The 23,442-nt window shown below is 37.5% G+C and overlaps 1 protein-coding gene across 1 annotated transcript; it reads left to right on the forward strand.

The window, feature by feature from the left end:
• The first annotated feature begins 222 nt into the window (after nt 1-222).
• Nucleotides 223-829, forward strand: LOC141651886 (uncharacterized). The gene is made up of 2 exons (XM_074459581.1): nt 223-568; nt 633-829. Exons 1-2 carry the CDS (start codon nt 223-225, stop codon nt 827-829), a joined length of 543 nt encoding a protein of 180 aa, XP_074315682.1.
• The last annotated feature ends 22,613 nt before the right edge of the window (nt 830-23,442 follow it).

Here is a 23,442-nt window from a genome sequence, read left to right on the forward strand (position 1 = left end):
TTGTTAAGCAGCCGTTGTCAAATTATAATAACAAAAGTTTTGGAGGGAAACCGTTATTCCTACTAGGGTGGTCTAGGTTTCCGCCAATATTTGGAAAACGGTAATCTAAGTGTCGTTATTAAATGCATTAAACCGTTGTGATACGCTCCTTATTGATTGCTGGATTTGGCGTAGTGTGGGCTACCATCTTCCTTATTCTATCTGGTATTATGAATAAGATAGATGGTATATGTAAGCTGGGACAAATGCTGCTCCTCAAAGGCTGAAGGTGGCCTAGGGATTAAAAGTGCAAAAACTTGGAACAAAGCTCTATTAGGTAAGTATGTGTGGTGGATTGCATCTAAGAAAGATCATTTGTGGATAAAATGGGTCAGCTCTGTGTATTTGAAAGATTGTTACTGGGCCAATTACTCTTCTCTTAATGATTGTAGTTGGTCATGGAAAAAGATAGCACATATCATGAAGAATTTTAGACCTGCTTATGTTAATGACCTATGGCTTGGCAACAGTTCTGCATATACCACTAAAGAAGGATACAAGTGGCTTAGAGTCCCACTCCCTAATGTCGGTTGGTGGAAAGTGTCTTTGGTATTCCATGAATATTCCTTGAGCTTCTTTCATATACTGGGCAGCTGTACTTGGCAGACTTCTTACCAAGGATCGTCTTGCTCATATGGGAGGTAGCCAAGATCTGACTTGGTTTTTGTGTAACTCTTCAAATGAAGATCATGGACATCTGTTCTTTGCCTGCCATTTCAGTAATAGATGTGTTCTTCTATTGCAACATAAACTGAATATCTACTTTGATCCTAGGGAACTAGCTGAATGAAATACCAGGGGGAGGAGATTTAGCATTTTGATCAGAAAAGTTACTTGTGCCTGTCATGTCTTGCTCGTGTATAAGATTTGGCAAGTAAGAAACGGAGCTAGAGTTAACTTTGAGGTACCTCATCCTAGAGTAATTGTCACGCAGGCAATCAAAGATATTATCAGCAAATTCTGGGCCAGACATAAAGCTGCACTCACAAACTTGGATGAGCGTTGGATAGGCAAGCTGACAGCCATGTAGAATTTGTTCTTGTCTTGATGTTAATATTAAATGTATGCTTGAAAAATGTATGGTTGTTATGGATGATGTATTCTTTTATTGATTTATAATATACTTACCTTTCTTCAAAAAAACAAAAGGTGTAACTTGAGAAAAGCTCCCACGTGTGAATAGTCTTACAGGTGTCATCAAAACTTTCACATAATACCAAAATACTAACCTTTCCCGAAACTACACTAAAAGCATTCATGTTGAAGGGCCAAATCTCAAAAAAATAGCCCTACCAAAATAGTTGAAAATATGAGTTCAAGCAATAATGTAAAACAAGTATCCAAAAGTTTTATCAAACCAAAATATTATGTCCAAGGATCGAAACAACCTTATTACTTGGCTCCAATGGACGTAGCCATGCTCTCTTTACAATACATTCAACAAGGTTTATTGTTCATAAACCTTCTCATTTCACTGGCGGTCGACAATTCAACATTAAGAAAATCCCTGACAATCTCAACGACTCGTTTTCAATAACCCTTATCCGTTTCTACCCGTTAGCCGGTCAACTTTCCACACACGTAGACAAAGATCGACACGAAATCGTAGTCTATGTCGATTTTACTAAGGGACCCGAGGCTAGCTTCATTCACGCCACTCTAGACCTCACCGTATCTGATATACTTCCACTAAGTGGCGATATTCCATCATTGGCTCATTCATTTTTCGATCACAACAAAGCTGTGAACCATGATTGTCTCAACCTACCCTTACTATCTGTTCGAGTTACTGAACTCATAGATGGTTTGTTTGTAGGATGTTCTATAAATTAATCTATATTAGACGGAACCTTATATTGGCATTTTTGGAACGTATGGTCCAAAATATACAAGGATAGTAATAAGAGCGCGTTAGACTTGAACCTACCGGTCCAAACGGTTATGGACCAATTTTCCCCCTTCCCTACACTAATCGCAATGAATTTATTACCTTGAATCAAGAGAGTGGCACTCGCGAGAAAATGTTCAAATTTTCATCTAAGTCGATTGCTAGATTAAAAGCCCAAGCCCGTGATGAAAGTGGAAACAATCAAATCTCCTCCCTACAGGCCTTGACCGCTCTGGTTTTATGGAAAGATATTATATGATATGATACGATATGATACGGTATCATGATCATATCGTATCTTAGTTATTATGGTAGTATGTATCTTCTATTACATTATATGTAAAGATTGTAATTAGTCTAAGATCATAGGGTTTACTTTATAGTAGTATATAAACACTTGTGTAATGCCTTGCATAATTATTCAATAATAATACATTCAATCCTTCATCTCTCTAGCTCTTTACGTTTCTTCATGGCATCAAGAGAAAGATTAAGATCCTGAGCATATCTTCCGCAAATCCCTTTTCACACAAAAAACAACAACAACAACAACACACGATGGGAGAAGCAGGAAAAGGAGGAGAAGGAAAGAAAGGAAGCGGTAGCAAGACAATCGAACAAATTGCTCCGTCTTCGCCACTTTATTTACACCCATCTGATAGTTTAAATTTGTCATTGACAAATTTAACTTTTAATGGTGAAAACTATGACCTTTGGGTAGATGTAGTTCGGAATGGCCTCGATGCCAAAAATAAATTGGGGTTAGTCGAGGGAACCATAAAAAGGTCGGAACTCATCGACGGGGAAGAGGAAACTCTTCAATCTATTGCGTGGCATCAATGTAACGCCATGGTAAAAGCGTAGCTGAAGAATGTAATAGACCATAGGCTTCCTTACTATGTGATTTCGGTTTTATGGGCACCAACAAGATCTCCTTCTTGTTAGTTCTTGAGCATTCCAAATAATGGATGAACAAAGATTAAAGTATAGAATCTCTCCCAAAAGTGAATACCCAAGGAATACTCTTATAGACTAAAATAATATGATCTAGTATTAGGATTAGTCTTACATAAAATTTTGACACAAAATATTTACTTGTTCTCTCTTGTTTTCGGTTGAGAGAGAATAGATGAGTGAGTTTTTATTTCTCTAGGATTTTCACAAAAGATAGAGAGAGTATCATTTCTTACACTAGAAATTTTTTATAAAAATGATGAATGAATAAATTGAAAAAAAAAACTCTTTTCTTTTCACCTATGTTGGCCGAAAAATAATTGGCCTTGGGTAGCATGCCCAATGCCTTTTATTTTTGCTCTTCTCAAAAGCTAGGTTTGCATGTCTACTAGTTAGATATAATCATGGTGTTTTCCACTTAAGATAAAAACACAATATAAATCTTACACTCCCTCCATTATTTCGGCATACTTAAAATAAAATGGGTAGTCCATTTTATTTTGTCATTTTTCAATTTTGTCACATGTAACATGTTACATGACATGTCACAATGTAATGTATTTTTAACATATTAAAAATCAACATACTCATAAAATATGTCATTTACAAAATTGACTAGTAATTCGTAATTACTTGTACCAAAACGGTTTATCAAATTATAAATTACAACGTCTTGTATTTATAATAAATTATTCATTCAATTCCTATTTCAATTGTTTCGTAAACAATAATTTTATCCAAGTACTAAAACAATTTAATTACTTAGACCGTATCTAATATAATCGAATTACAGTAAGACACGTTAATTTTACTCACAAGATCATCCGTCAATTTTAAGCAATTTAATTAACTCGTATCGGCATGCGATTAATTAAATAATCAATTAAGAGTATTTCCCTATTGGTATGACCAAAGGGGATCAACTGATCACCACCGTCGCACGACAGTTATGTCAAACTCTAGTCAGCCAATCATTACCGATATGTGTAGACCAGTTGACTGTAAAAATATTACATCCCACATGTATTCTTAAAAATGAGATTTAAACATGTGATCATCATGATCGACAGTTGTGATCGCATTATTGTCGGAGGACACTTATCCCAACACCTTCATTATCACCGGGAAGTGCAGGTGGAATGGTCTCTTTCTCCCATGACATAGGCATGGTGGCAAGAATGTAATGCTTCCTGCAATGTGTCATCAGTTGATGATCAAGATGGGTCGCAACCCATAGATAAGGGCCTTGTTGTTTATCATCCGAATAAAAGTCCTCTTTCCCCGCATCTTCCCCCGCAAGTCTCGCCCCTAATTTTCTTGCCTGACGAAAACTATCATGGCAGTTGGCTTCGTCAACACGCTAAGCGAAGCCTACAAAACCTTGCTTGTTTGTAGACACAGGGTACACTTTTTTAACCATGGTGAAACCGGAGTCATGAAGCACTTGCGTCAACTACCAAAATTAGGGTTTAAACCCTTTCCATTCACACCATAATGAACCGGGAGATTATGGAGAATGCAAGTAAAAGGTTGTGCGTAATGAGAATGTGATTGTATCTCCGATACACCAGCCATATTTTTTAGAGAGAAATTAAAGAGTAAATGTTTGATAATTTAGAATTTGACCTAAAACACTATGAAGACATATTTATAGAATTATTTTGGTGAAATTGAATATTATTGGTCAAATTGAATATTTATTAAAGTTCTGATAAAGTTTTGAATGCAGTAGTCAAACTGAAAAATCTAATCAAATACTGACAACGGTTGAATTGAAAACCCGTTATTTCATAATAGAAAATAATAACGGTTACGAAAAATCCGTTGCTATAACATAACAACGGGTAACAAAAACCATTGCTGGTGTAAATTTAGTAATAGTATTCGAAATGCCGATATCTTAAACTGGTAATGGTTTTCTAACAACCGTTGATAAGAGTGATTCTATAACGAGTTTTTGGAAACCGTTAAACGTTTTCGACAACGTTTTGTTAAGCAGCCGTTGTCAAATTATAATAACAAAAGTTTTGGAGGGAAACCGTTATTCCTATTTAGGGTGGTCTAGGTTTCCGCCAATATTTGGAAAACGGTAATCTAAGTGTCGTTATTAAATGCATTAAACCGTTGTGATACGCTCCTTATTGATTGCTGGATTTGGCGTAGTGTGGGCTACCATCTTCCTTATTCTATCTGGTATTATGAATAAGATAGATGGTATATGTAAGCTGGGACAAATGCTGCTCCTCAAAGGCTTAAGGTGGCCTAGGGATTAAAAGTCCAAAAACTTGGAGCAAAGCTCTATTAGGTAAGTATGTGTGGTGGATTGCATCTAAGAAAGATCATTTGTGGATAAAATGGGTCAGCTCTGTGTATTTGAAAGATTGTTACTGGGCCAATTACTCTTCTCTTAATGATTGTAGTTGGTCATGGAAAAGGATAGCACACATCATGAAGAATTTTAGACCTGCTTATGTTAATGACCTATGGCTTGGCAACAGTTCTGCATATACCACTAAAGAAGGATACAAGTGGCTTAGAGTCCCTCTCCCTAATGTCAGTTGGTGGAAAGTGTGCTGGTATTCCATGAATATTCCTTGAGCTTTATTCATATACTGGGCAGCTGTACTTGGCAGACTTCTTACCAAGGATCGTCTTGCTCGTATGGGAGGTAGCCAAGATCTGACTTGGTTTTTGTGTAACTCTTCAAATGAAGATCATGGACATCTGTTCTTTGCCTGCCATTTCAGTAATAGATGTGTTCTTCTATTGCAACATAAACTGAATATCTACTTTGATCCTAGGGAACTAGCTGAATGGAATACCAGAGGGAGGAGATTTAGCATTTTGATCAGAAAAGTTACTTGTGCCTGTCATGTCCTGCTCGTGTATATGATTTGGCAAGTAAGAAACGGAGCTAGAGTTAACTTTGAGGTACCTCATCCTAGAGTAATTGTCACGCAGCCAATCAAAGATATTATCAGCAAATTCTGGGCAAGAAACAAAGCTGCACTCACAAACTTTGATGAGCGTTGGATAGGCAAGCTGACAGACATGTATAATTTGTTCTTGTCTTGATGTTATTATTAAATGTATGCTTGAAAAATGTATGGTTGTTATGGATGATGTATTCTTTTATTGATTTATAATATACTTACATTTCTTCAAAAAAACAAAAGGTGTAACTTGAGAAAAGCTCCCACGTGTGAATAGTCTAACAGGTGTCATCAAAACTTTCACATAATACCAAAATACTAACCTTTCCCGAAACTACACTAAAAGCATTCATGTTGAAGGGCCAAATCTCAAAAAAATAGCCCTACCAAAATAGTTGAAAATATGAGTTCAAGCAATAATGTAAAACAAGTATCCAAAAGTTTTATCAAACCAAAATATTATGTCCAAGGATCGAAACAACCTTATTACTTGGCTCCAATGGACGTAGCCATGCTCTCTTTACAATACATTCAACAAGGTTTATTGTTCATAAACCTTCTCATTTCACTGGCGGTCGACAATTCAACATTCAGAAAATCCTTGACAATCTCAACGACTCGTTTTCAATAACCCTTATCCGTTTCTACCCGTTAGCCGGTCAACTTTCCACACACGTAGACAAAGATCGACAAGAAATCGTAGTCTTTGTCGATTTTACTAAGGGACCCGGGGCTAGCTTCATTCACGCCACTCTAGACCTCACCGTATCTGATATACTTCCACTAAGTGGCGATATTCCATCAGTGGTTCATTTATTTTTCGATCACAACAAAGTTGTGAACCATGATGGTCACAACCTACCCTTACTATCTGTTCGAGTTACTGTACTCGTAGATGGTTTGTTTGTAGGATGTTCTATAAATCACTCTATATTAGACGGAACCTCATATTGGCATTTTTGGAACGTATGGTCCAAAATATACAAGGATAGTAATAAGAGCTCGTTAGACTTGAACCTACCGGTCCAAACGGTTATGGACCAATTTTCCCCCTTCCCTGCACTAATCGCAATGAATTTATTACCGTGAATCAAGAGAGTGGAACTCGCGAGAAAATATTCAAATTTTCATCTAAGTCGATTGCTAGATTAAAAGCCCAAGCCCGTGATGAAAGTGGAAACAATCAAATCTCCTCCCTACAGGCCTTGACCGCTCTAGTTTTGTGGAAAGATATTATATGATATGATACGATATGATACGGTATCATGATCATATCGTATCTTACTTATTATGGTAGTATGTATCTTCTATTACCTTATATGTAAAGATTGTAATTAGTCTAAGATCGTAGGGTTTACTTTATAGTAGTATATAAACACTTGTGTAATGCCTTGCATAATTATTCAATAATAATACATTCAATCCTTCATCTCTCTAGCTCTTTACGCTTCTTCATGGCATCAAGAGAAAGATTAAGATCCTGAGCATATCTTCCGCAAATCCCTTTTCACACAAAAAACAACATCAACAACAACACACGATGGGAGAACCAGGAAAAGGAGGCGAAGGAAAGAAAGGAAGCGGTAGCAAGACAATCGAACAAATTGCTCCGTCTTCGCCACTTTATTTACACTCATCTGATAGTCTAAATTTGTCATTAACAAATTTAACTTTTAATGGTGAAAACTATGACCTTTGGGTAGATGTAGTTCGGAATGGCCTCGACGCCAAAAATAAATTGGGGTTTGTCGAGGGAACCATAAAAAGGTCGGAACTCATCGACGGGGAAGAAGAAACTCTTCAATTTGTTGCGTGGCATCAATGTAACGCCATGGTAAAAGCGTAGCTGAAGAATGTAATAGACCATAGGCTTCATTCAACCATTACGTTTTCAGGAACCGTAATGGAAATTTGGAAAGAGCTTAAGCAACGTTACTCAAATGGTAACGCACCCCGTGTGAACCAGTTGAAGAGAGAATTAAACGAATGTAAACAAGCGAAGAATCAATTGGTTGTTGAATATTACACTCGTTTGAAGGCAATTTTTGATGAGCTAGGAGATTACAGTCACGTACCTTAATGCATCTGTGGAGTCGCGGCAGCACTGACCAAAGAGCGGGAGGAGGAGAAAGTTCACCGGTTCCTTATGGGACTCGATACGAGTCTCTACGGCATTATCCGCACAAATCTGCTAATGGAGGATGAAATTACTTCTCTTAGCAGAACCTACGCCCTGGTATTAAGAGAAGAAAGACAAAGGACGGTGACAAAGCCGGAAGAAAAGATAAATGACGCAGCCATGACGGTGAAAACTAGTGCAGGAGAAGGTCGAGGACGTGGTAAAGAAACAGGCGAATTCGATCCTCCACGATGCGCGGTCTGCAACAAATGGTATTATACCGAGGACAATTGTTGGGAAAAATATCCCGAGAGAGCAACCATTAGAGGTCGAGGCAGAGGTCGAAGAGGAGGATGAGGCTATGGCCTTGGAGGCAGGGGACAGGGACGCACGCAGGAGACGGCTAATGCAGCTACAACAAATGAGAGTGAGTCGAATAAACAAGGATTTACAGAACAAAAGATGACTCAAATAAGAAACTTATTTATAGGCAAATCCGAAGTTAGTCAGACACTAAAAGGTAATGCAAATAGACTTATTAGTAATTTGCTATTAGACAGTGGTGCATCACACCACATGACGGAAAAACGAGAATTGCTCACAAACTAAGGAAAGGCGTGCCGTCCATGGTTTCTTTGCGTAATGGAACAACGATCATAGCGCAAGAACGTGGAGAAGTAGTTCTGAGTGATGATTTTGTTCTAAAAAACGTCATATTCGTGCCAAGTTTAAATTGCGATTTAATTTCGATACAACAATTAATTGAGGAAAATAATTGTATTGTGACATTTTATCCTACCTATTGTGTTATACAGGACCAATATACGAAGATGACGTTTGAACGGGGTGAGCACAAGGATGGGGTTTATTACCTGAAGCTTGGTCGAAAGGTCGTTGCAAGGACACACGCAAACAATGATGGACGATTGTGGCACATGAGGCTCGGTCACCCATCTCATAGTATATTACCTTCCTTTTTAAATTTAGTTGGCAAAAACTTATCCTTGAACTTTGATGATGTTTGTGATTCGTGCTGTCGTGCTAAACAACCACGGTCAATTTTTAAGTTGAATAAGAAGAGAAGTCTTGACTTGTTTGCCTTAATTCATTGCGACATTTGGGGTAAATATAGCACGACCAGTTTGTCAGAAGTCCATTATTTTTTACTATAGTAGACGACTATAGTAGGGGTGTATGGGTCTACCTTATGAAAGATGAAGGGGAAGTAAGACAACTATTGAAAAATTTTTGTCAAATGACTATGACACAGTTTGGCAAACAAGTTAAAGTCGTCCAAAGTGATAATGGAACCGAATTTTTTTCGGGAACTATGAAAGAATATTATAATGAACATGGGATTGTTTTTTAAACCAGTAATGTAGATACCCCTCAACAAAACGGGAGGGTAGAACTTAAGTATCAGCACATCTTAGAAAATGCTCGTGCCCTACGTTTTCAGGCCGAACTACCACACAAGTTCTGGGGGGGGGGAATGTGTGTTAACTACAGCATATTTAATTAATCGAACACCCACTCGCATACTCAATGGCCTCACTCCTTATGAATTATTGCACAAAGACAAACCCGCTCTTGATAATATACGAGTTTTTGGTTGTCTTTGTTACGCCCATAGCAAAGACAAACAAAAGGATAAATTTCATGAAAGAGGTAAGCGATGCATATTTATAGGATATCCTCATTGTAAAAAGGGTTGGAAAGTCTATGACCTTGCTCGACATACCATTTATGAGCCTTGGAATTACTAATAAAGATAACAGCCCGCAAAAACCCATTGAGCAATGACTATACCAACAGTGATGAACCCATAACGACGAATAAGGACCAAATAGACAACGTGAATGGGGAGACTATGGGAGATAAGGGGCATGATTGTAGATACCTCATTTCTACACCTCCCGCAAACCACCCGGTGATGATTGAGACGCATGTTTGATACGCGGAACGATTTGTGACAGTTCGTAAGTTTATTGTCAAGTGATCGCTCAAACATTTATGTCTACCTCTTAATTGTCATCTACGTGCCGATACGGTCGTTTTGACAGTAATTAGAGTATATTTGGAGTCCGGGCCTAAAACCGTCTTCATTTTCTGATAACCATTAAAATGCCGGGTCGGAATGTTCTGGAATGTTCCGGATATTTCTATTCCATATTTTATAAATCTTTTAATCTTTGGTAAACAATTTCCCGTAATATTCACACAAAATATTAAGGAAAACCAAATTATTCCGTTATTCCATAAACTAAACACAGAAATCTTTCTTCCGCAGGAGGAAACCACCTGGGAAAGGACGCAGCAGGTGTTGCGCCTCTTCCAAGAGACGCAGTGCCTGCTGCGCCTCTTCCCAAGTCCTTTTCTGCGTATTTTTCGTATCTTTTTCATATCTTTTCGAGATTCACTTCTAAAGTCTCTCCGAAAACCCTACTTCCTCCACGTGATTAGTATAAATAGAGACCTTCGGTCTCTCATATTTCTCACGCGAGTGTCTGCCCTTTCTCTTCTCCATTTGCATTCTAGACCACGTTCTTACTTTTTGGCGCCTACGTGCTTGAACTTTTGACCGCGTAAGCTCGGATCCTTCTAAGTACCAGCCTCGTTTTGCATGACCGACCAATTTGACCAACTCCACCATAATCAACTTTAATCAATCTGTTTTAATTCCTTTTACGAGGGCACTTTCGTCTACATTCGAGTCGAGCATCACTAAACGTTAACTTAGTTCATCTCGTTTCGTCAAACATGTAAGTCTGAGGGTGTAAATCTCTCTTTTATTTATTGCTCTTTATTTATTGTAATCATATTGTAAGGTTTATGTCGAAAATACAATTAAAACCGATTTCTAAAACCCTTTGTTTATACCTTTGTACGGATTAACAGGAGACAGACGTCGAGAAGGGACGCAACAAATGCTGCACCTCTTGGAAAGGACGCAGCACTTGCTGCGCCTTTTCCTGAGGTTGCCGCCGTTCCTGCTTCTCTTCTTCTTCCTCCGTCTTTTGTTGGTTTCGTCTTTTTTTTTTTTTGTTTTCTTTCGTCTTTGTTTGTTCTTATTTCAGTCACATGATAATTTAACACATTGTTCATCATCCTTAGCATATAATTCGTCATTAACATATAATTCATCATTAAATTCCCGACTTAAATCCCAAATAATTAATATTTGCGGGTTTTCGTCATTAAAGTCAAACCGGGTTGTAGAAATTCGATTCATTCATATTGGGTTTTTGGAATTCGATCGTTGATATATTCTCACCTGTTTATTATCATATTCACCATTAGCCATCATTAATTCATCGTATTTAGTCTAATTAATTAGTTAGTTTATTAATTTGTAATTAATTAACCCTCATTAATTTTGTAATAATTAGTCATAATTAGTTTTCATTCATGTTTATTGCTTTTATGACCGTCATTCATATGTAAATAATCTGTTAATCACATCCATCCGAGTAAATAATGTTAATCAATCATTAAAATCACCAACGAACATTAACGACTTGCAATTCCGGCTTCACAGCCAGAACTGAGCCAAGGAACAGACGCAGCGACTGTTGCGCCTCTTCCAAGGGACGCAGCTCTGCTGCGCCTGTTCCTGGTTGATTTCTGTCTCTGAACTCCCGTTTTGTCTTGCCCTAGTTTTAGTTACGTATTTAATTAACTATTATTCGTATTATCGCCTAATTCCTGTTCGTTAATTCCTTTGTTTATTCTTTCTCAAATTATCCGTTTTAGATGTATTTTCGACATAAATCAATGAATCCGATGTAATTATTGTAATTTTCTTTATTATATTATTATTGTATTACTTTATTATTGCTTGTATGTTTTCACATGTAATTGAACTTAAATCCCGATTCGACCTAATTGTATGCTAAATTAATTGTTCACCGACTTGGTCTAATTCTCACATGTTAGGATTAATCTAATGGATGTTGCATTGCATGCATATAAATCGACAACATATCGAGTATAGATAATTTCCCTAATCATTAGTAGAGGCCGCTATCGAGGCGGGCGGGATTAGGTGTTCGATCAAAAGAACTTCCTAATACGTACCCTCACCCCTTACTCCAGATCTCTGTGAACATCCGTGTTCATTGGCATCCACGAGGGTCATTCTAGATATAGAATGCTAAGGGTAACGAGTTCTTCGTGTTCATGTCACTACTTTGTGTCTTGACATGACACGAGGTATTCGAACGGTTTCCAATTTTCCACAATAAATTGGTGGTGACTCCACAAATGCAAACGGTTGTTTCCCAAGCACCCCCATGGCCCATTGTCCACAGTTTGGCGACTCCGCTGGGGATAATACACTTACGTGTAGCCAAAAGGGGGAAACTTGAACAAGGTTAGGGAATAGTTTGTACAAGACAATTGTCGGTTTTCATAACTCGGTCTTCCTAGATCGTTTATTCGGCCTTCCTAGGCCCAACCCAACCCATTCGACCAATCGTCCCATCTAAATGGTCCTAATTCTTATTTGGGCCTAAGGATTGATAGCGATTGACGTCATTCATACCATGGTACTTACTCTTGTTTGTATCAAGGACTTTCACTACTTGAGGAAATGGACTAGGAATCGGCCTGACTCTTGTTTGGTACGAGCCTCTCCACAGACTTCGGGTTTGATTGTTCGGTATGGCAACCCACCCTTTAAACCAAAACCCATTTAAATGCACTCAGCATCCCGTTATAATGCTTGTATATTGTTTGTACCATATGTGATCACCCTTTTCTAAACAGAACCATGACGATTTTTGTAAAATTCAAAATCCTTCTTTAAAATGTAAAATTTCGAACTTGGGCCTAATATTAGCGCAAAACGAGCCGAAACTCTGTCCAATTGTCGAGTCAAAATTCGGGCCTCAAAACCCATTTCAAAACCTCACTTCGAGTCCACTCCTACAACTACACTAAAGTTGACTAGGACCAACATTTTTCAAACTTTGTCATTTCCTCAAAACTCACTGACACAAGTGGCACACTCCCACTTCACAAGTCAAAACATTTCTTTTCGAGTAAGTGTGCTAGAGTGGTCGACCGTGTTTTGATTCGTCGTCGGTCTCTTATTCAGTTTCCAAGATGCCTGAAACAAGCGACGTGAACTTCAATCAACTCTAGAATAGTAATGATCAAATCCTAACCGCGCTAGCTCGCCTCCAAGTTACTCAAGACTAAGTGTATGATCGCCTTGACACCATTAAGGGCCGAATATATGCCGTGGAAACGAGGATGCCCCCTCGAGAAAGTGAGATCGCTGATGACTTCGTGAACGACTTCGGGGACGAAAATCCTCCCATGGGTATGACTGCGGCTGAGAAACGACTCCAATACCTAGAGGAGCAATTGATGTATCTTAAAGGGGATGATATTTATAGGGAGATTAATCGCAAGTATGAGGCCGTAAGTTCCAAGTTGCCAACCAACTTCAACATGACGGATATCCCTAAATTCAAGGGGCATGAAAACCCTTTGAACCATATCCGTGCCTTCAAGGATTACATGTCTATCAAAGGCATTAAACCCGAGATGTTCTTAAGGATTTTTCCTTCATCTCTTGACATCATCCCAAAACAATGGTTCTATTCGCTAGAACATAAGAAAATCGCTACTTGGGACGATGTGTTGGAGCTTGTGTCCTCCACAATTAGTGTGATAACATTTATAAATCTCTTATAGGTTCACAAGGGTATACTTAGTATTTTATCAGTTGATTAACGATTACCTAATAACGGTTGGCTTGCTGGAAAGTTTGCCGTTATTATCATACTGATTGCGGTGATCAACTGGTCCCTAAAAGTCACACCTAAAGGATGTGTTTGAGAGATGTGATTATGGAAATGTAATCACAATGATGCCTTATATGACTAAAAGGTTAGTCCATATATTTGACTAAACAGTTAGTCAATGTGATGATGAAACGATTATTTAATACAATTAAATAATATCGGCTGAGACGAATTAACTCTTAAATTCATAAATTGAATATAAACTGTTATATTTAATTAATGTATATAATGTTAGCTTGAACGAATTAAGATGTTAATTCGTAATTAAATGTAATCGGTTATATTTAATTAGCTAATTATAAATATGCGATATTTATAGTTAAAATATATATTATACGAGATTGTCATAATAAATTATTACTGACCGGTATTAATAAATCGACTGCAAGCTGTTGTGTGTAGACTTATTAATACGGAATAATATAAATGACAATTTATAAATAATACACTTTATATACATTTTGTATACTACCAAAATAAGAAGATTTAATCTCCTTATTTTTGGTAGGTGGAAAAACCGAATAAGAGGAATAAAAGGAAGAAAAATATCTCCCCTTTATTCACTCCATTCCACAAGGTTTTAAGAGGGAATTTGGGGATCATTTTTCTCATTCCTCTTTGACCTAATACTCTCTCATCAAACAAAACACAAAAACCCTAAATTAATTAGTGAATTTGGGGATCTCTTTCTAGCAATTTGAGGGGCATTTCTCGGAGCATCTTGGGTGCAACAATTAGGAGAATATCATTTTGATATTTTTCTTAGGCCATTTTGCTAGGACCAAAGGTTGATTATTAATCTCTTCTCTTTTGTTTATGTAAATTTTTTTTATCACTAGTTTTCATAATCATAATTTCGTTATAATCCTAATAATCTTAAAGGAAGTATACCGATATTTCCTACAAGTGGTATCAGAGCCAAGGCCACGAAATTATTTTTGATGATTTTCATAAATGAATTAAACAAAAATTTCGAGAAAAAGAAAAAAAAAAAACATTCGGCCGTGTAAAAATTTCTTTTTGCCGTGAGAAATTTTTTTTTTGCCGATTGAGTTTTGTTTTTTTTGATTTTGTTGTTTCCATTTGATTTATTCATATTCTTGTTTTAATTTGTTAAGATGATAATATGATAAATTTGTAGATGTTTTGATTTAATTAGGATTAAATTGAAATGTACATGGAAATTGTTTGATATTGTTCAATTGTTTTTGCTATATAATTTGGCATAAAAGTTAATTTAACAAATGTTCAAATCAATTGTGATGATCGGTTTAATCATGATTTAGATATTCTTTTTAATAGGTTAAATTGAATCATCTAGTTTGAATATATGTTTAAATTAAAAGGATGATTATGCTAATCTTGTTATAATAGCAACATTAAACAATTGTTCATAACAAATGAGTTGTTATAGAAATGTTTTTTTTTTTGGTTTTAGGGCATATTGCCGAATGAAAAAAAAACAGTTTTTGGGTTTATTTTTGGCAATATGCCGAGAGATGGAAAAAGAGAAAAAATTTCTGTTTTTTTTTCTTTTGTGGATTTGCCGAGAAAAAAAAAAAAAAAATTATGTTTTTGTTTTTTTTTGTTATGCCGAGAACAAAAGAAAAAAAAAAGGTTTCGTTTTGTTTTTTTTTGTTTTTGTTTTGGCCAATATTGATTATACATTAAATTTATAATGTATGATTAATTGTTGTGAAGAGGTTCACAAATCATAGATACCTAATTATTTTAAAGAGGTTTAAAATAATGTTAGATTTATTCATATTACAAGTTAATATGTATAAAGATTGGAATTAATGTGAGTAATTGAGAAATTGTCACATAATTTGATCAAATAAATAGGTGGTTTGGATAAATTACTCTACATAATTAAGGAATTATGTCTTGAATGATTAATTTTTAGTTGATGCATTTTTATTTAGTTGAATGTTTTGTTGAATGGTTTATTTACGTATTTTTGCAATCGGTTGTAATTTGTAATACCTAGTGTGGCCTTAGTTAAATTATGTTTTCGTAATGATGGAAACATAATTTTTAATGTAATTTTGAGATCTCGTATCTCCTTTTGGTTTTCTTTAAGTATTATGGTTTTGAAATTAGAATGTAAATAGGTTTATTATGTAATTTTTAAATTGTAATTTTGAGAAGACTAAAGATGGAGATTGGATTGCTCACTCTCGCTACATGGACCAAGATGAAACATCAAGACAAGTTTCTCGGGTCCAAGGATGGATTCCAAAGTTGTATTTATGTTCATTTTGGTAGATAGGCCACACTAGGACTTTATTTTGTTTTACGTTTTTCATTCTCGTTACTTTTCATTCACATGATAGTTAGTGCATCATTTTCCGCCTAAACCGAACCACCTACTACTAAAATGCATGAAAATTAACTCATATAGATTGAATGTTAGTTTTCATAGACATACAGATATCACACGCTTTATAAGCCATCACCTTAGTTTATTCATTCTCGCATGCTAGATATTAGTTCACTTAAAATGAATTAAAATAAAGTTGATGGGATCTTCCTATAAAACTGAAATTGAGACTAGTCTTTATAGGCCAAACAGCTATGAATCCCTTCTTCGTCGGTAGGCATATAGGACCTTACTCACCATATGACCCGTTCTACGTTGGGTAAGTAGTTTGTGTTGACTTAGTTTACCTCAACATTATAATCCAAAGAGTTTCTCGTGATTATGATGGACTATAGATAGAATTTACAGAAATTTATCGACCAAGAATTCTAAAGGTAGAATTAGCCAAAAGGTTGGCTTATCAATTTACAGATAATTGAGTCTTGGGGTCATTTATATAATTCTTGAGGGAGGTCAATTGTATAAATGCTTGAGTCTTCGCATTATAACAGTATTGCATTAGACTTAAATCATAAACGATGAGTATGCTTATTAAATTTTTTCTTCTTTTCGCAGTGTAGAATACGTTTTATTTTGATAATACTGTTACAACAAATGGCTGGAAATAACGAAATCCCTAAGCCAAGTGCCACACTTGGACGCGAGTCCTGGCTAAAAGCTTTCAAGGACCACATGAATCAGTTCACTCGACTGAAGAATGATGGGTCCAACTTTGCGGACTGGGAGGCATCATTACGGAATGCTGCCATTGCTGACGGTAAGCTCAAGTACTTAACTGAGCCAATACCGGTAAACCCAGGCCCCAATGCAGGAGTTAACGAGTCACTTGCTTATAGTGACTTCGTCATGGAAGCGGGTGCAATAAAGAACGTACTTATTTTTGCAATGGAAACCAATTTGCAAAGACGCTTCATTGCCCAAGGTGCAAACAAGATTTTCACCATGCTCACTAATGACTTCTCAAAAGCACCGGGAATCGTTACTTATGAGCATACATGTCGCTTCTTTGATGCGAGACTCCAGAAGGGCCAACCGGTTAGCCCACACATTCTTAACATGATTGAGAATGTCGAGATATTGGAGGCACTTGATTGCAAAATCAGTGAGAGCATAGTCATTGACCGTATGCTTCATTCACTTCATGATGGTTTTGCCTTCTTCAGGGCAAATTACTACATGAATGACATGAAGAAAAATCCTCATGAGCTACACTCACTTCTCGTACAGACCGAGAAGGATATGAAATTGAGTGGGAGCATGACGCAAGATGTTCTCATGATTTCCAACAAGAATAAGGGTAAGGGCAAAGCTTCCGGCGACATAACTGTAGGAAAGCCAAAGTTTAAGAAGCCAGGAAACGGTAAGAGTGGGCCTGGTGAGACTAGTGGCTCACAAGGCAAGACAAAGAGCAAGGGCGGTGACATTGAGTGCCACCATTGCCACAAGATTGGGCATTGGAGCAGAAACTGTCCCGTGTACCGTGAGGACATAAAAGCAGGCCGCGTCACTCCTGTTGGTATGTCATCTTATATTCATATGATTGAGATTAACCATGCAAGTTTCGGAACTTGGGTCCTTGATACTAGTTGTGGTTCTCATCTGTGTAATCATTTGCAGGCCTAAAAAACATCACACCTCTCGGAAAGGGTGATGTGGACCTGCGAGTCGGGAATGGAGCTAGAGTTGCTGCAGTCTCAAAGGGAACATACGTAATCCAACTCCCAACTGGTTTTGAGTTATATTTATATAACTGTTACTATGTACCCAGTTTGTCTAAGAACATTATTTCTGTTTTCGTACTTGATAAAGACGGTTTTTCATTTTCAATAAAGGATAATAGCTGTACTTTCTCTTTTAATGAAATGGTTTATGGCAAAGCAGTTTCCATGAATGGAATTTACATCTTAGATCAAACCACGGATATATTACACGTGAATAATAAGAAATTAAAGGTTGGTGACAAAGATCAAATTTATCTATGGCATTGTCGAGTGGGACACATAAATGAAAAACGTGTAAAGAAACTCGTCGAAAATGGGACTATTCCCGCATTTTATTTTTCTACATTTGGCACGTGTGAATCATGTCTTATCGGCAAAATGACTCGAATTTCCTTCAAAGGTTTTGGAATGCGCGCTAGTGACCTACTAGGACTCATACATACTGATGTATGTGGACCTATGTCAATTACCGCTAGAGATGGCTATAGATATTTCATCACTTTCATGGACGATTTGAGTAGATACGGATACGTCTACTTAATGAAGCATAAAAGTGAGTCCTTTGAGAAATTCAAGGAATACCAGAATAAGGTTAAGAACCAACTGGGAAGAAAGGTTAAAGCACTCCGTTCAGATCGGGGTGGCGAATATCTTTCAAATGAGTTTGATCAACACCTTAAAGACTGTGGAATCGTTTTACAGTTAACTCCACCTGGAACACCTCAATTAAATGGTGTGTCCGAACGGAGAAATCGAACATTACTTGATATGGTTCGATCCACGATGAGTCACACGGTAGTACCTGATTCATTATGGGCTTTTGCTCTTTTGTCAGCTGCTCTTATACTTAACCGAAGTCCGACTAAAGCTGTCGACAAGACTTCATATGAAATGTGGAAGGGAACAGTCCCTAACTTGTCCTTTATTCGGGTTTGGGGCTGCGAGGCTTATGTCAAGTGGAGACACGAGGATAAGCTCGGCCCGCGATCGGTCAAGATATACTTTATTGGTTATCCAAAAGGAACATTTGGTCATTACTTCTATTCGCCAACCGAACATCGAGTTTTTGTTGCGGCTAGTGCAAAGTTCTTAGAGAAAGAATTTCTCGAGAACAAGACAAGTAATAGAACCTTCGAGCTGTCGGAGATTCAAGAACCAACAACCGAGGAACAGATGGAGGAAGTTGTTCCTCCAACTGATGATACGGTTAATATTCCTCAGGAACCTAGGAGGTCGGGTAGAGTCTCTAATCCTCCAGACAGATACAGTGGTGTGGTCGAGGAGAATGACGTTTTGCTCCTAGAGAGTAATGAACCCGCTACCTATAAAGGTGCCATGACCTGTTCCGACTAAAAGCTATGGCTTGAAGCCATGCAATCCGAAATGGACTCCATGTATGAGAATGACGTATGGGATCTAGTTGATTTACCTAATAAGGTAAAACCTCTACAGTGCAAATGGCTTTACAAAATAAAGCGTTCTGTAGACGGGCAACCAGATACCTATAAGGCAGACTAGTGGCAAAAGGTTTCACTCAAGTGCACGGATTGCATTATGATGAAATTTTTGCACCCGTAGTTATGATGCGTTCCGTTCGGATAATCTTAGCGATTGCCGCTTTTCATGACTATGAAATTTGGCAAATGGATGTGAAAACCGCCTTCTTAAACGGTTATTTGGAGGAAGAATTGTACATGGTACAACCCGAAGGTTTCATAGATCCTGAAAATCCTAAGAAAGTGTGCAAACTTAAGCGTTCCATTTATGGACTTAAGCAAGCCTCTCGGAGTTGGAATCATCATTTCGACCAGGTGATAAAAGAGTATGGTTTCACTCGATCGGTCGAGGAACCATGCTTATATATCAAGTCGAGTGGGAGCAAGATTGTTTTCTTGATATTGTATGTCGATGACATACTCTTGATTGGGAATGACATTCCTCTCTTATCTTCGGTTAAAGGATGGTTGAAGAATCATTTCCAGATGAAAGATCTGGGTGAGGCACAACGCATATTGGGAATCCGTATCTATCGAGATAGATCATGACGGACGTTATCATTGAGTCAGGAGTCTTATTTGGATAAGATTCTTGAAAGGTTCAGCATGACCAACTCCAAGAAGGGGAACTTTCCAATGACTTCTGGGATGCATTTGAGCAAGTCTCAGTCACCCACGACGCCTGAAGGGATTGAACACATGAGTCGTGTTCCTTATGCATCAGCCATAAGATCAATCATGTATGCCATGATATGCACGCGTCCAGACGTGGCATATGCATTGAGTATGACGAGTCGGTACCAAAAGAATCCAGGTGAAACACACTGGATAGCTGTTAAAAACATCCTTAAGTACCTACTGACGACTAAGGATAGGGTATTGACTTATGGAGGAGATATTAAGCTATGCACAATCGGTTACGCAGATGCTAGCTTCCAAACGGATCGAGATGATTCAAAATCTCAGTCCGGGTTCGTCTTTACTCTTAATGGTGCTGCGGTCAGCTGGAAGAGTTCCAAACAGGATGTTGTAGCAGATTCTACCACTGAATCCGAGTACTATGCCGCTTCAGAAGCAGCAAAGGAAGCTATATGGATGCGTCAATTCTTACAAGGACTTACGATAGTTCCTAGTTCGAATGACCTGATCACCATCTATTGTGACAATAGAGGTGCCATCTTCCAGGCTAAGGAGCCAAAGTCTAGCAAGAAGTCTAGACATGTACATCGTAAAGCTCACCTGATCCGTGATTACGTGGAGCAAGAAGAGATAGTGATTGACAAGATAGCTTCGGATGACAACATCGCGGATCCTCTCACTAAACCGGTGAATTATGATAAGCATGAAGGGCACGTTATTTCCATGGGAATTAAACGTGTTCCTGAGTTGTAGTAGTTGATTATGGATTCGATATCTTATATTTTTCATATACTATTTATAGCTTCATCGTTTTATTTCATATTTTTGTTTTTCATGTGGATTGTACGACAACATTGAACGCCACAAAGTGAACTCAAGTACATTATATTTGTTTTGGTCCGTAATCGCCTACATGAGCTGATAACTCTGGCTATTATTTTGTGAAGTTGATTGATGGTGGGTTCAACGAGCCATAAGTCAAACGGTTGGCTGATCGATCACAGATGCGAGTTATAACGATACCTCGTAGGATAAATTGTGACAACGTAATGGAGTCCTAAATGTTTAAAAACATTCAGTGCCAGGTCGTGGATTGGACGTCCATTGTGTTCCTAGAGTCGATTCTTTTGACTATCGACTGTCTCTTGAGATTAAGGCAGTTTTTGGGTGACTTTGGTTTCTTTCTCATGGTCTGCCGTAACAGGAGGCTAAGCAGATTTTTTCTGGGTCATTTCATACTGTGCTTATATCTGCAGGATTCGAGTTGAAGAAAATATCCAACCTTTATCAGGTTTAGTTATTTCTCAGGGCCACTCGAGGAGTTTTAACTGAAATGCATGGCCATGCTCGAATGATGATTCGTTTATCAGTTAAGTTACTCTCTAGTCGGGGAAACCACTCTTGATATTGATCACTTGTAAAATACGACCTTTGTGAATACAGATTTTCCAAATTGTTTTACATTGAGTGGGAGAAATTTTAGGATATGAGAATCGGTTATCGCACATACACTTGTGAGGACAATTGGGAGATTGTTGGAGCTTGTGTCCTCCACAATTAGTGTGATAACATTTATAAATGTCTTATAGGTTCTCAAGGTTATACTGAGTACTTTATCAGTTGATTAACGATTACCTAATAACGGTTGGCTTAGTCAGAAGATGCAGATCAACTTCCCAGTGAATGTTATGATTGTATGGTGTACACAGAGGACAGGTACGAAATTGCAACAAGGAATACAAGCAGCTCTGATGTGGGGTGTGGTCTATCATGTTTGGCAGCAGAGAAATAAAAGCAACATGGAAGGGGTTCTACTAAGGCCTAAGAGGTTAGCAGACCAAGTCATTGAAGAAGTTAAAGCTAGAGTGCGAGGAAGGGATTACAAGGTTTTAACAAAAACGGATTTAGACTGGTTAAGGCAGAAGGAATTGTATGCTTTAGATGATTAATTGATGCTTGCTCACCATATGTAACCTTGTTTTATATCATAATATAAATATCTCATATTTTACCAAAAAAAAAAAAATTAACGGTTGGCTTGCTGGAAAGTTTGACGTTATTATCATACTGATGGCGGTGATCAACTGGTCCCTAAAAGTCACACCTAAAGGATGTGTTTGAGAGATGTGATTATGGAAATGTAATCACATTGATGCCTTACATGACTAAAAGGTTAGTCCATGTATTTGACTAAACAGTTAGTCAATGTGATGATGAGACGATTATTTAATACAATTAAATAATATCAACTGAGACGATTTAACTGTTAAATTCGTAAATTGAATATAAACTTTTATATTTAATTAATGTATATAATGTTAGCTTGAACAAATTAAGATGTTAATTCGTAATTAAACGTAATCGGTTAAATTTAATTAGCTAATTATAAATATGCGATATTTATAGTTTTTTTTTTTTTTTTTTTTTTTTTTTTTTGGGAAAGGTTAAGTATATTAATATCAACAAAAGAATACATCATCCGTATAGAGATTTACAAGATCACAAAAATACCACAAAACTCAGACTAACCAGCTTCCTCAACAACAATAACTAAACAGACCGTAAACAATTGAGCCAACTGGAATCCTCCTCTTTGATAGGGACTTTGTTGCGAGCCCATAATCGGGTAATAACAGCATGGATGATCTGCTGGACTAAAACTTTAGGATGTGTGACTGTAAGCATTACTCGAGCTTTGTTTCTAGCCTGCCAAATCAGATACACCATCATCACATGGCACGCACAAATAATTCTTCTTCTCAGAATACTAATTCTTCTCCCTCGCTTGTTCCATTCCACCAGTTCTCTTGGATTCAGGCTGACTGAGAGTTTCTGCTGCAGTAGAGTAGTACAATGCCTGCTAAAAACACACTCATAATAAAGATGCCCATGAGATTCATCAGCTCCATGACACAAATAACACTCCATAGAAATAGGACCACCCATCCTTGCTAGCCTATCACGAGTAAGCAGTCTGCGTAGCATAACTGCCCAGAAAATAAAAGAGGACTTAGGAACATTCAGTCCATTCCAACAAATTTTCCACCAATTAACAGAATCCCCAGGGTTTCTGATCCAATCATAGCCTGCTTTGATGGTGTAAGCAGTACTATTCCCTAGCCACTGATCATCAGAGTAAGCAGGCCTAAACAGCATCATTATATGGGCTATTTTTTTCCAAGACCAACTACAATCAGAAGGAGGAGAGTAGTTGGTCCAATGACCACCCTTAATATACACATGATTAATCCAACGCACCCAGAGATGATCCTTCTTATTAGCAACCCACCATACATACTTACCCAACTGAGCTTTATTCCACATCTTGGAATTTTTGATGCCCAGCCCCCCTTCAGCCTTTGGCTTGCAACACTGGTCCCAAGCAACAGCAGGGGCACGAAGGTAGGAATCTTTCCCACTCCACAGGAAATTCCTGCAAATTCTGTCAATATTATTC

Source organism: Silene latifolia, chromosome 1 (assembly GCF_048544455.1).
Source record: "Silene latifolia isolate original U9 population chromosome 1, ASM4854445v1, whole genome shotgun sequence".
Lineage (NCBI taxonomy): Eukaryota > Viridiplantae > Streptophyta > Magnoliopsida > Caryophyllales > Caryophyllaceae > Silene > Silene latifolia.